The 14,433-nt window shown below is 42.8% G+C and overlaps 1 protein-coding gene across 4 annotated transcripts in view; it reads left to right on the top strand.

Moving 5' to 3' along the window:
- Nucleotides 1–4,127: 4,127 nt before the first annotated feature.
- Nucleotides 4,128–14,433, top strand: part of AP2A2 (adaptor related protein complex 2 subunit alpha 2) — a 44,728-nt gene continuing 34,422 nt past the window's right edge. For all 4 annotated transcript variants that reach the window (XM_030948589.1, XM_030948587.1, XM_030948588.1 and 1 more), the window contains exon 1: nt 4,128–4,297. In XM_030948589.1, the coding sequence (XP_030804449.1) occupies nt 4,231–4,297 (67 nt within the window). In that variant the 5' untranslated portion in view covers nt 4,128–4,230. The remainder of the gene's footprint in view (nt 4,298–14,433) is intronic.

Raw genomic sequence — 14,433 nt, 5'->3', positions numbered from 1 at the left:
CTTCTTACAGGCCACCAGCAACTCAAGAGGAAATGGCCTTAAGCTCTGCCAGGGGAGGTTCAGGTTGGACCTGGAGGTCCAACCGGGAGGAATTCCTTCACGGAAGGTGATAAGACATTCGGAGGGGCTGTCCAGATAGGTGGCAGAGTCACCGTCCCAGGAGGTGTCTAAGAAAAACTTAAAGCCATGGTCTAGTTGACATAGTGATGTTTGATCACAGGTTGGACTCGATGATCTCTGGGATCTTTTCACAACAGTTTCTGTGATTCTGAGAAATAGTGTAGGTAAATCAGGATCTGGGCTAAAATGTACACTCTGACCTGGAGGCAAAATGATCATATAGGTAATGCTGTGAAGAGTCTGCAGGCAGTACTGCTGACTCTGGGTGTGCAGAAAGGAGGGGTCAAATCTGATGGTTTTTAACAGACTCTAAATAAAAGATCGTGTTTATAATTGAGTTGTTAATTTTCTTCTGCTCTGACCTTCTACGGTTTGTGTTTTTGCATGCAGCATGGTTTGTCTTACCGCTATTTACTGCAGCAGAAGTTTTGGTATAACCCTGTTATTTCACAGGCTGCTTGCAGGGACTAAATACCCTATCAAAAGACTTGATAAAAAAATGGATGTGTTATACCATGACGTAGAGGCAAGGCCAGCATATCCTAGCAGTGCACTTCCCAACAGAAGCCTTCCCATGGCCTGCTTTATCTCTTGGTTACAGTTTGGTGCAACCTCCTAGAAGCTGAACTGGAAGGTTGCCTTATCTGCTGAACTGCCCTCTTCTTTCATTCCCTCTTGTGTAATGAAGATCTTCATGAGCATTCTTCAGCACTGAAAAGAAAAATGGAAATATATTTCCTCTGAACAAAAGTCTTGTCAGTGAAGCAGGTGCATGGTCTTCTATACCCAGATCCATCCCAAATTTCTGTAAATTTAGAGTTTCATGTAGCCTAACTTTGTGTTTTCTAGTGTTGAAAGCAGCCCATCTGATACTCTGGCATGGCAGAAGGCATTGTGCTCTCTGTTACGGGATAATGAATGTTCAATATCAAGTGTAGAAACATGGTAGTGTGTGTGTGGTGGAGCCACAGATTCTCTTTAGTACTGAGTTCTTTTTGGTTCCAGTAATGGCTGGAATGATCATGAGGAGCAGAAGAAAACAATAACTGGTGAGATAAATATGAGAGAAGTAACAAAGGGAAAGGAACAATTCCTTTTTTGTAGTTCCCACAAATGGATCCTCACCAGCTGAAAAAACTCAGAATGGTGATAGTTTTATGAAGGTCAGTACAATTATTAAAGCCTTTGTACCCAAGTGCAATGAAATTCTGAAAAAAAAAATTTAAAGTAACTCCCATATAAAATGGGAAGGGGGGGACAAACACTGTGGATTTGTTAGCAAACAAATGTGATGCCAAACATTTTATGTAATAGGAAAATATTTATTGGCACCATCTCCCCTTTAATGCTGATTTTTCAGTAATTATAAATGTCTTAAATAATCATAATATCTTGGGATGGATAGAACCCCTTCTGGTTTTTTTTTTAGGCAGCCTGGTGTTTTATAGATGTTAGACTCAAACCAAAATTTTACAGAATTACCAATTCAGTGTGTTTGCAAAGGGTTGTGCCTGGTGCAAGCTCTGCGCTGAGTAACAGCTGGGATCATATTACAATGTTTCTTTCAGCCAGGATGCATCTAGAGACCATTACAGACTCTCTTTCCTCTGGATACCTATTATTCACATAAAATTTCTATCTTGTCCTTACCAAGACATGTGAAATGCACTACTAAGTTTTAAGTTACGAGGCAGTTAGGATAGACATGCCTACACATTTGTCCTGATTGCATGCCTTTGTTGAGGCAAAAAGAGAACTGGGTGAGTATAGTGAAGCCTCAAAAGCCAGTCAAATGAGGTTGACATAAAATAATCAGGGTATGTGTACTGCACACTGAGCCCCTTCAAATGAAACATTTAGCTGTATGTGGCAAAACTAGAGTCATGCACATGTGTTAACCACTTGGATATTTTCCCAGTTCTCAAGAAGAATTTGCAGCTCATGCTTAGCTTTGTACTGCCACAGCTATTCTGCTGGCAGTATTTAAGCCACTGCTGAAAAGGCAGTTGGATACCTGCATGACTTGCAGTATTGACAGGAATACAGCCAGACAGGACTGACAGACTGAGCCTTTAGGTGTCACTGTGCTCTTAGGAGTAGAAAATAGCTCATCATTTTGGCTAGCTCAAAAAAGCTTTCTTTTTTTTTTCTGATTGCAGAAAAAGCCTCATTTGGTGACATGGGAAGATTTCATCTTCAAAGGTGCATGGAAATTATTATTAAGCATCAAAATCTATTTGTAAAGCTGTGACAAAGGAGAGCGCTCTTCATGGAAGCCTACAAATAATGTGAGTTGAATAATAGACTAATTGTGCACGACTGCCTGTAGTTGCACTTGGTCTATAAAATGGATCCAGGGACAAAGGGATAATTGCGTGACTACCGCATGCTGTTATCCTGCCTTTCTCATAGAGACTTGCACCACTAAAAAGTACTCATGTAACCATGTATCCTGAAAACACTCAGAATAGACCCTTGAGGTATACAGCCACTGTCAGACAGATGGCATCAAGTATTATGTAGATCTTTATGAGAGAAAAATGTATCATGAAATTAAAGGTACTGGAGCTTGATGAATCTAAAGATGCAAGGTCTAGACAAGGAGAATTAACCATGGGAGCAAACTATCCAGGGCAACAGTGAATTTGATTGTATCAGAGCAAGACTCAGTGCCTTTCTGGAAGATAGACCATAGCTAAAAGCTAATATTGGGCTATGTTCACTGGTGTAAAAAACAACAACAACAAAAAAACCCAGATCAAATGAAATGGCTTGAAGTATGCTGAAATAGAGGTGAAATGACTGTTTGATCTCCAGTAGCCCTAAGCCCCATGATTCTACAAGTCATTATTCTCCACTAAGCATACTAATCCCTTGCATCATGACTGAAGCCCGCAGCACACTTTTGGCTAGGCAGTCTAGGCCAGTTTTGAGAACATTTGAACCTATTTTCGGCTGAAGATATTAAATGCTTTGCACAGTCCCACCTCTTTGGCATGTTTAAGACAGTTTAACCTTGAAATGTTTTCAGTCTTGGGAGTAGATGTGGTGTGGGACTGTGTCACTCTGCATGTTTACAGCCATCAGGAGGAACATTTGGCCCTGGATGTGTACGCCTGCATGCCCAGGAAGTCAGAGAGTGGGAATCTCTACATGAACACAGAGCAACTGCGCCACTCACACAGCCGATGGCAGGCTCACAAGGGGGATCTGCCTAAGGATGGAGCTGCACACAGTAGCCTCCGGCCTTGTCAGTGCTCACAGGGTCTGTGCAGGATACGTGCAGTAGATCCCGTGCACTGTTTTGGAGTCCCTTTTGAGGAGGAGGATCAAGGCACAGGCTCCTGCAGTCCACCCTGTGGAAAGCACGTTCTTACAGACTATACCACTGAGAGTCTGTACCTTGCTCTTCACATTTTAAAATTAAGATTCCAGATCAACAGCCTGCTCAAAGCTTAAGTGATGAAGTGAAATTCTCCAGTATCTTGATCGGCCATCCCTCTCCTTCTCCCTCAGCAGTTACATCCTCTGAGGTGCCTGAGAAGCCCGGTATTTCACCTTCAAAAATCATCAAACTTCTCGGCCATTAGTGTCACGATGAGAGGAAGGGATTAGGCTGTTCCCGAGCAGGGGGCGTGCAGTGAATTCACCCACGGACACAGCGGCTGACGCTGCCCTGCCGCGCCTCACCTCGGCCCGGGCCCGTTTGCCCTCACGGGCGGTGACTGGAAATCGCGTCCCAGCAGCGTCACGGCCGATCCCCGGGGCCCAGCCTCCAGCTAGCCAGTCCTTTCGGGCCGCAGGGTCGCAAGGGGGATGCCCGGGAGGGGGGCACATCCCGGGGAACGGGCGGGGACCGCGCCCGCCGCGGCTGCGGCACCGGGAGGCGCAGGGGGCCCGACGCACCCGCGGCGCTCCCGCCTCCGCACGGCAGGTGGCGCCCGAGCAGCGCCCGCCCGGCGGCTGCGGGGGCGCGGGAGGCCCGGCGGCGCCTGCGCGCTGCGGAGGCGGCGGCGGCGGAGCGGCCTGAAGCAGCCCGCGGGGAGAGCGGGCGGCGGCTGCGGGGATTCGGTGTGTCGCGTCCCAGGGCGGCCGTGATCGTGCGCCACGATGCCTGCGGTGTCGAAGGGCGATGGCATGCGAGGCCTGGCGGTCTTCATCTCCGATATCCGCAACTGTGAGTGGCGCCGGGGCCGGGGCCTGGGCTGGGCCGCGCCGGCCGTCGCCATGGGCTGGTGCCCCGTGGGGCCGGGGCTTCACCCCTCGATCCCCTTCCCAGTGCTTCCCTCTTGCCCCTGACCCTCGCAGCGGGCAGCTCGGAGCGCTCCTGTCTCACGAAATGGCGACGCGCTCGGGGGGGCGGCGCGGCGGGGAGGGGGGGCAGCATAAAGCGTTTGCCCGTGGGTTTGTGCGTTTTGGGTGGGTGGGTTAGGGTGTTTCCCTCCCCCTTCACCCCCCCTGTCACCCCCTCGCCTGTCCTTGAGTGTGCGGTGGCCGCCCCGGCCGAGGGGGTGCCGGGGGTCGGTGCCGCCGTTGTTCGCGATGCGCCGGAGCGGTGCCGGGGCGCGGGTGGGTGTGCGGCGGGGCAGGGAGAGGCGTCCTGGGCTCCTTCCAGATCCCTGAGCGGCTCTCGGTTCATCACGTCACTGATGGAAAACAGGCCTCTGTAGGCGCCTGAGAGCAGGGCCCTCAGTGCGTATGTCTAGACTTGGCTTAAATTGGGTTGAAGATTCTGCTTTGGTGCAAATCAGCGCTTGGGATCAGTGTAATTAAAAATGGGATGGAGGGGGGTGCGAGTAAGTCCCCCCTCCCCCCTCCCCGAGAGATGTGGGGGAGCGTGTCCGTGAGTGTGCAGTGGGAGAGGAGGAGTACGAATCTGCTGCTGCTTGGTGTGGGGGGAAGGGGCATGTGTGGGGGCACACCTCAGTGCTCAGTCTTCCTTTTTGTCCGAGAATTGCATACAATAGTTTAATATTAATCAGAGTTAAAGATCTAAGTGTATGATGTGGCAGGAATTGCCTGGGGAAGGGCTAAGGTCGCTGTGGTTGGTGTGATGAAACAGCTCTATTTTGTCCACCTGTGTGTCTCTGTAGATCACTTGAGGCTATTTTAAAAGCAGTGGAGGAATGGCAGTAAGGTCTTCTCTCTAAAGATATAAACAGATTTGGAGAATTTTTTAATGCAAATTATGTTGTTCAGACTGGGCTTGCATTGGGATTATTTAACCACACTGGCTTGAAAAACTTCATATTGATGATTTCTAATAAAAAACCTGGCAAAGAAATTATACTGGTAAAATGAGACCATTTAAATGTAGTGTCTTTATAATCAGGTGATTTGGACATCGAGACGTGAACAAATTCAAGATTGGTAATCTTCCTTAGAGCAGAAGCTGTTTGAATGAGGGGGTTTTTCTTCCTCAAAACAGAGTTGCAGGTCCTTAGGTTGCTTTAGACTTCACTCTGGTATGTGTAGAAGATAGCTTATAAAATGTGTAGTGTAGCAGTTCCAGGTTACACAAATGCTCTTGTGCTTTGTCTAGTTGGCCTTATTGCTATTGCTATTTAGTGAACGTTTTCCAGTGTCCTGGTGTTCTGTGCAAGCTTCGTGTGTAACATAGTCCCACTTGGTGTCATAGCAGTTAAGACTTGTTAAGCACTTTTTAAGCTGTTGTATCTACCCAATAAATTTCACAATGATTTTTTAAATCATTGTTTTCATTGATTTAGCTAGAAACAGTATGACTTGATTCATCAGTGTTTCATGTCTCACAGTTGGTTAAATTTGTCCACGCTTGTTTTCAGTGGAATTTGCTGGAAGTAAATTCAAGAGAAGCATTCGGGCTCTGATGTTTGTAACATGTGTTCAGGGATGTGAAATAGCGAAATTTAATGTGATAGGATATAACAAATCAGGTACTTATTTCCCCACGAGGCTGTGTGGGAACAGAGCTGAAGCTGCCTTCGTCCATATGGGACAACAAACCTCTTATGCTCTAGTTATCTTCAGGAGACACAAAGATGTAACCGACTGGTGATACAAATAGAATGTTGACACTTTGACTCTTTAAACAAATAGTGGTATATCTCAAATGTTTTGTCTTTGTCCAGACAGATGTTTGGGAGCTGTAATTGCTTGTGTATCTTTCTTGTCTTCATAATGAAAAAAGTAGCAGCATCTTCTGAGCAACTGCAGAAGAGCTGGTATTCCCAGTAGTAGGTGATGTATGAAGCTTCCAAATAGCTGTGAATGGCATTTGAGCCTTTCCTGTAATGGAGCTCTGAGTGCTGCCAGCTAACCCTGGGCTAGCGTACACAGAGTAAGATTCACAAAAGTGCTTCCTGGAGTATTCACAGAAGTACTCTCTGGAGACTCTGGGCTTTGCAGGTACTGCTTTCGGCTGAAGCTCCCTCTTTGCCTCTTCAGTGAGGAGCTAGATGTTATCAAGAACAAAAAGTAGCAGCTGTTAGGTGAACAGCATCTTTTGACTAAGCAAAGAAAGCAAGTCTTCCTTTTCTGAGAACGGAGGGAAACTAGACCATGTGCAGCTCATGATCTCTATTTCTAGCCTTAAAATTGGACTAAATATCTGATAGTTGCAGTAACATGGAAAGTTCTGCTCGCATTCTTAATTTCAATCCAAATTTTGGCTTTGCTGGACTCTTGTATCTATTTTGAATACTGCCACAAAGGCTTGGCAGTTTTAGTTTGCCGATAGCCTTTCCAGATTATGAGTAATGGTGAAACATGGTGTGTATGGGGGGGTGTTTGCACAGATAAGGATTCTACATTGTAAATCTTGCTGAAAAATGAAAGTACAGTTGTGTGCTGACTGTGCTTGGATGGATGCACAGCATGTGACTTCAAATAATTCAAGTAAGCTAAACTTCTGGGGGGTACTTCTGTAAATTTTGACTGTTTACCTTTGGAAATGCTTGATCTCCTTACATCAAGATTTATTTTTTGGACATTGTGTCTGCAGCACTAAAGAATGCAGGATTCTCTTACAGGTTGGATATATTACTGATTTGTGAGTGATGCTTGTCTTGCTTATCTTTATACCAGTCTGTTACAGGGTTTGCATAAGTCTTACTTGATAGCAGTTTTCAGTGTTTACAACTGTAGCTGATTGTGAACAAGCAGTTCGCACTACCAGCCTGTCTTTAGTACTAAAAAGCTTGGTTGTCACTTCTGTGTTGTTTAGACATCTTTTTGGCACATGGTTTATCTATTAAACTTCTTGATTTTTGTCTTAAATACTTCTATGTCAGATGTATTTTTTAGAGCAGACTATTTTAAAGTACACTGATTTCTCAAATGTCTGTGATGTTTTTCATTGAAAACAGTCGGAATACTACTTGCAGCAGCAATTGTAAAATATTTCAAGGCTAAGAGAGGCTTCTTAGCACTTTGACTTTGCTCTAGTCTCTCTGAAGCTGTCATATTGAGTGTCTTCTTTCAAAATGAAATGTTCTTTATTCATACAAAGATCAAGTGAGTTTTTGAAGTATGATAATACAAGAAAATGAATTATCCTTCAGTTCCTTATAGCTCTCCAGAATTTTGTTTCAGGGCAGCTTCTTATTGTAGGCTCTGCCTTTTGCATATGGAGATCCTAGTGCAGATAGCAGATAAAAATATTTTTTAGAATATAACCCTTTTAGATATCTGTCAATTTGCCAGTAAATGCATGAACTTTTCTAAAGACTTGTTCATTTGGATTGTTTTGTAACATATATGAATTACTACAGTAAGTAGGTTTTTAGCTTATCTTTCATAGACACCAGAGAAGAGACAAGAAAACTACAGGTTGAAAGCCAAACTGCAGTACTTGATCAGGATAGCCCATTTAATGAGTGCTTGGTTGGTGTGACTGAGAAAATAGTTAGGTGTGGCTATGCTGTACAAAAGATTGTGGTGGAGTGGAGCTGAAAGTTCTGAACCCTGTGGTTTGGTGAAGTACTATCCAAACTTAGGAGTTCAGGTCAGAAAGAGTCCTTGTCACTGCATGGATTATGTGCCTCATGAACTAAAACCTAACAAGATCTGCATATGTTATAAGCATATGGATTCCTGCAAGAAATATTTATTCTTAAATAGTATGTTAAGTCTTTTCTTGTGTATGTACTGCAGAGCTGCTGAAGCAATTTGCTTATGCAAGATGGTGCTTTATAAACTCTCCAGCTGTCTTAGCTGACACACAGAGCATCAGGAGTCTGTTTTCATTTTTTGAGTACAGCTTTATGCTTATCTCACAATGAAATACTTTTAAGTCATTTGTCACTCAACCTATTCTGCTGCAGCACCAGTGCTCTCTGCTATTCACCCTGAAAACCAAGAAAGCTTGCTTTTCTCCTTTCATTTGCAGCCTGTAATGTCAAAATAGTTTCTATTATAGTAGTAAGTGTATTACTGGTAACCTCCTGCTCCACATTAAAATTGGGAAGCCAGTTCCTCTTAGGTTGATGAGATGTGTCTACACAGAGGCAAAAGCTGCTTTTGTCACAGGTTTGGAGGACAAGACAGTTCTTAATTTCCCTTGCTTGGTAACTGTCTTAACTTTTCAGTTTTGCCCCAGAAATTGGACAGGCAGAGGAAGGATTCCTGAGTTTGTTCTCCAAATGTTTATTGTATGTTTTCTTCCAAGTTACTGTTTCTTTTTCCTCTGGCCAAATTTTTTCCTTAAATACAATCCAACAAATATAATGAACAAAGGTCCATCTCTTCTCACAGGATTTAATGCATTAAATTTTCATTGTACTGGACAAGGGATAGTGTTCTGAAGCTGAACCTCCCAAAATGTGTCTTTGCTTCGCTGCATTGGGACTGGTGCATCAGGTTACAAATCAGCAAGTGGGCATTGAAAAAAGATGGTTCATTAAATTCATCATATGATGATCACCTGTTTGAGTGGATGGTAGGGTATGAAGTGCATTGCAGGTGTAGGTAGGAGGAGCATGTACATGGATTAAATGACTACATGGGTATGTATAGAGTTCTTTTTCTCTGTGAAAACAGCCACCCAGTGAAACAAACTTCACAGAGAGTGAGTTGAGTGCATACAGCTGGATTTAGGTACCTGTAAGTAATTATTATATGTCAGTAATCAGCTGTCACTGTGTTGGCTAAAGCTTCTGCGTTGCTCCTCTAAGGTGTGGGTTCTTGTTTGCATTGCATGTAGTGTTAAAGCAGGACTTGAAATACTTCTCTAGACAGAGACTTTTTTTACATGTATTCTTAGATTACTGACCTTTTTGAAGAAATTGAAGGCAAAGCATCTTGGTTTGCTCTCCTGTTGCTCCTTCAAGGCTGTGGCAGTGCATCTAATATGGTCAGTTTCTGGCCTGAAAAAACAGCCCTAAGAACATGCTATAATAAGCACTAAGTCTTGCATCACTTGCTACTGTTTGCAGGAGAGTGCTTTAAGAAAAACACAATTAGCATGAGATTAGTCTGAGGAGGATCTCTAAAGCAAAACTGATGTTCTTCCCATGGCTTCTCTGTCTTGGCTTGTTCCTGGTCATTTCAAAGAGCTCTGAGGGGCTGGGATTTTTTTGTTAGTGTTTTTTTTAATGTTTGTTTAATTTGTGCATGTTTGGCTTAGAGGAGAGTAATGGAGGAGAGATAGTAAAGAGCTAGAATCTTTCATGTGACATCCAACCTCTCTATTAGATACCCTGGACTGATTAATTTGAAATCCTTTGGATAAAGACTGCCCATCAGGACTGATAAGAGGAAACCAAGGACTATTGGAGAGGCTATTACATATCTGCATTAGTTAATGAACTCAAAAGTATTTTAGGGTTCCTGAAACAGTAGTTAAGAAGTGATAGCTAAACTAGGATAGGCCTCAAACTGTTCATCTTTTTGAACATGAAGTAAGGTAGAAGAGAGGCCACAGTGACTTGTAGTAAATCAGTGCTGATACTGCCTTATCTTGTTGAAAGGAGTGTAGCTCTACACTGTGAAAAGACTGGTCAAGGAAATGACTGCTTGGATGCTGCTCAGTCAAGGAAGGAGGAAGAACTCCTTTTGTACAAGCCTGACCCTGCACTTACTGTTTGCATATCTTCTCAGACTAAAGCTTCTCTTTTGATAGGAGTCAATGTTGTTTTGCCACCTGAACTGACAGATAGATGTTCTGTATGTCACTAAGTCACTTGGATATGAGCTTCCAGTACACTTTCGGTTATTCTAGGCAAAGCTCTGGTCTTAAGCTAGACACTGTTACCTGGTTACTTCTCAAATTTTCTCATAACTTGTGGTGCTTAGTTAAGAGAAAATAGCCATGGTAAGCATCTAAAATCATTAAACTTTTATTAAATTGTTGCATTTTATTCCATCTGGATTGGAAAGCTGCTTTTGTGCTCTTATTTCTCTTCTCTTATGAGGACAAGGAGTTAATGGATTAGTGGATTACAGTAAAGCCTATGACTCCCTTCTGTTTCCCGAGAAGTGTTGTTACAGGGGCAAATCTCTAGTGGCATAGTGGAGGAAGAAGTCAGTTCTGTGGATAGTAGTTCACTTACTGTGCAGAATATTAGAAATGCCCTCTACATAAAGTTCTAAAATATCAGTAGGTCACTGGTCTCTGTCTTTAGATATCTAATCACAGCAGGATGTCCCAAGACACAACACTCCTAAACTGTCTTTGTGCCATTCATGATCTTCAACATGACAGGCACTTCTTTTCTTCTGATCAAACAGATCTTGTGGAAGGACAGCATGCACTCCTGTTTTTGTTTATAACAGGATGTTAGCACGTCAGTAAACAAAAAGCTTCTTGTTCTGCAGACTTGAACAGGTTGATGTGTGAACAAAAGTGAAGCTATACTAACTTTTTTTAAAGGTATCCAGTATTTTATTGTAGTCTCTCTGGATTAGTTGTGCAGTTTGTAAACAATTGCACCAACAAGCTCCTTCAGACTCAGATAGAGGTGGAGCTTGCACCTCTATTGTAGCCTAGATAGTTTAACCAAATGAAGGAATTTATGTAGACAGACTGACAATGTGAGGATGAGCAAGCAGACCACTTTAATGTATCGCTATGCAACCTGTCTGCCTTTCTTTTGCCCTCTTCCCTGCTGTGCTGAAGAGCCAGCTGAGAGATTAGGGAGAGCTGGAGGATGGATTTGGTGGTTTACTTCATTAAGATCATGATCTGCATAGCAAATGGCTAATCTATCCTCTTGTGCTGTAATATGAGTATCTGTCCTGCTGGCAGGTAAAAGTAATGGTTTAATTTACTGGTATGAGCAAGTAAAAAAGCTCTTTCACAGAGGCAAAAATGGAGGCACTGATTACCTTTATGTGCATGTTTTCCTCTATCTCTACCATTTTTACAGTGGAGATGCTATTATTTGTTTTGATTTTCCATCTTTCAGCCAGTTTCTTTCTGTGTTCCCTGACAGCAAGGTTCAAGAATGCAGTGTAGTCTTTGCATCATGCTTGCAGGCTGTTTTAGCAGTAGAAAAGGCAAGTGGGTCATTTGATTGCTTTATGCCAACTGAAGTGTGTTTAGACAGTGAATGGGTGAACTTGTTCTATACCTGGTCATGTCTTCTGCTGGCACTATCACTTGTGGCAAAGCTGGTATGATTTAGCCTTAGCCCTAGCCTTAGCCTAGACTTGGCCTATGATTTAGCCTTAGCCCTAGCCTTAGCCTAGACTTTTGGTTGTTAGGCTCCCAAACTGACTTGCAGCAATACAAGGTAGTAGCAGGAATGTGTGTGCTGGGATGAGAGCAGTGTTTAGGAACTATCTGTAGCTGTCTCTTAAGAAGCATAGCCTTGAATCAAACTGACTCTCAAACTATCAATGTTTTGCTCAAGGGAAGCTGGGTAGCAGTTTGGCTGTGCTGTCTCTCCCACCGAAGTGGCCAATCAGCTTAGATGCTCCTAATGTAGAGGCTAAGGAAAACATAAGCAGAAACATTCTTACCATTGGAAAACACTGAGTCACAGCTCTCAGGGAAGATGTCTAACATCACCTTTGAAACTGAGAATTTATCTTTTGTGTGAGAATTTAAATGTTCTTCCTAAGTAAGTTTTCCTAGCCATTGAGGAATTCAGAGAGGTTCCTGCTCTTAACCTTGGTAGAATTTGTATTCTCTTTCTTAAACAGAAAAGTAGACTTGTCCTCTCTTCAAGGCCTGTTTGATAATTGAATGTGAACAGAGTTCATGTTATATTAGACCTATGATAGTGCCACAAAGTCACTTAGACTACTACTGGCCTTCAAGAAGCATGACAGAATTGTGGCAGGCTTTTTCCTTGTGCAAAAAGAGCTCCTATCCTCTGCTTTGTAGTTCATGCCAGCTGAACTATAGTTGTGCATCTGTAATCATAAATTGTCAGATGGCCATAGGGCAGGTAAGGCCAAGAGTGTATCAGTTCTCACCTGTATGTAAATTCAAAACAAGTTATTGGCTGGGCTTAATTACACTGACTGCTGGCCTTAAGCAGATTGGAGCCAGATGAGTACTGGGAACAACTAAACTTTTGTGATTTATTTATTTGTTGCCTCAGATGTTGACAGTATGCCTGTGTTGCAAGGCCTTGCCTGCAGAAATCTACTCTGCTCAGTATTTGTGTAGCTGCTGATAGAAAAAAATGCTTCTTTCTTCCTTTGGGAAATGAATGTATGTATAGGCTTGGTCAGAAGTATATCAAGTGGTTTGTATGAAAGTTAAGACCTAGTAGCAGTTCTAGTTAGCACAGGTGGGTTGTATGCCTCAAACTTGCCTTTAACAATCTGCAGTTAGTATAGCAACAGGTTAATCCTGATGGAGCAGGTCACTGTCTGAGTGAGCCAAAGCAACCCACTAATTCTAACCTTGAAGCCCTTCCTTAACCTTGCAATCCTGCTGCCAGGTTACTGTTAAGATATGTCAGGTTTTTTTCAAATGAATGGACTCAACAAACCCCTTTCCTGTAACCTCTGTTTTCTCATTCTTTAGGTTGTAATGCAGAGCTCTGAACAGAGGAATGGAGGTGTGTTTGTGCAGTACCGAAATGCTGACTGTAGCCTGGATTACTGGGAAATACAAGAATAGTAGTTGGTTCTTTGATGAGCTGCGTGACTTACGATGTTCCCTACTCTATCTTTGTTAAACAAGATGGTAATTAAAGATAATACTGCTCTGCAGACTAAATTTACCTTCTGTAATGAAGGCAGTAGGCAGTATGATGGAGTCTGAACCCTGACAAACTGCCAAATATGAAGTAATCGCCCATAAGCACCTTGGACTGTGTTGTGGCTGGGTACCTGTGTGCTCAGTACCCATCTTGGAGATGATGAGCAGCACTCATGCAGTAGGGCTGTAAGGCTACAAACACTACATGTCTTTGCTGGAAAACAGCAACCAAAGCTTACTGACTTGCAGATATTTAATGGTAGTCTGTTAAAATGGTAAAAGTCTGAGTAAGTGAAAGTGAGAAGGATACGGCCTGAACTCATATGGAACATAATCTTCTTGTGCTCTGGCTTAACTACTGTCCTACCCAGCAGTCTGTATATATGACGTGACCTTTATTAAAACCTCTCCAAGCTGAATATGTGGTTACAGAACATTTTGTTGGTATACAGCTCTGATAATTTCATGAGACTGGGGCCTGGGTAAGAGCCTGAAAGTGTGGTAGAGCAATTGCCTTTGTTAGCTCTGAAGTGTAAGCCTTTATTCCTGCAGCATAGCACTCCTTCAGCTGTCATCATCTGTCTTTTTACTGTCCTAAAGACTACTTGAGTGTTTCTAGTGATGGTAAAAATAAAATATGCATATAGAAATTATTCAGTGAGTGCTGGCAAGTCACAGTAATGTGATGAAAACTTCAGTTAATCAAACACATTTTAACAGTGCCCTTCCACACTTAGTGGGACAGAAGATGTAGCTAGAAATTGGTTCTTTTTTTATGATACTTCTATTTTCTTTTGTCCTTTATAATGGAAGCAGCCTTCCACTGTGAGGTTTTGTTCTGCTTTGTCATCCTCTAATATAAGCAGTTAATTGTGTTTGAATAAGGTTACCATACAATATAAACTGCTGGAGTTGAGGAAATTTGGGGTTAGATGCTTCAGCCTGGTTTTAACTTGTCATTTGTCCTCAGCATTGTGTGATTGCCCTCAGTGACATTTAACACTTGGTATGCTGGTGCTGTTCTTTAAAACTACAATTTCAGGCTTGCATAGGCTGTAATTAGTAATAAGGTGAAAACTTAATTGTTTAAATGTGAACTCCAATATATGAGTTAAAACTTTTTATCACCTGCTAATTGCTATGCTGTTTATGTTTGGTCATAGTCTGGATGAGATCAT

The sequence above is a fragment of the Camarhynchus parvulus genome, chromosome 5, assembly GCF_901933205.1.
Source record: "Camarhynchus parvulus chromosome 5, STF_HiC, whole genome shotgun sequence".
Classification (NCBI taxonomy): domain Eukaryota; kingdom Metazoa; phylum Chordata; class Aves; order Passeriformes; family Thraupidae; genus Camarhynchus; species Camarhynchus parvulus.
Note: the sequence above shows the minus strand (reverse complement) of the source record. Positions and strands in the feature narration are given on the sequence as shown.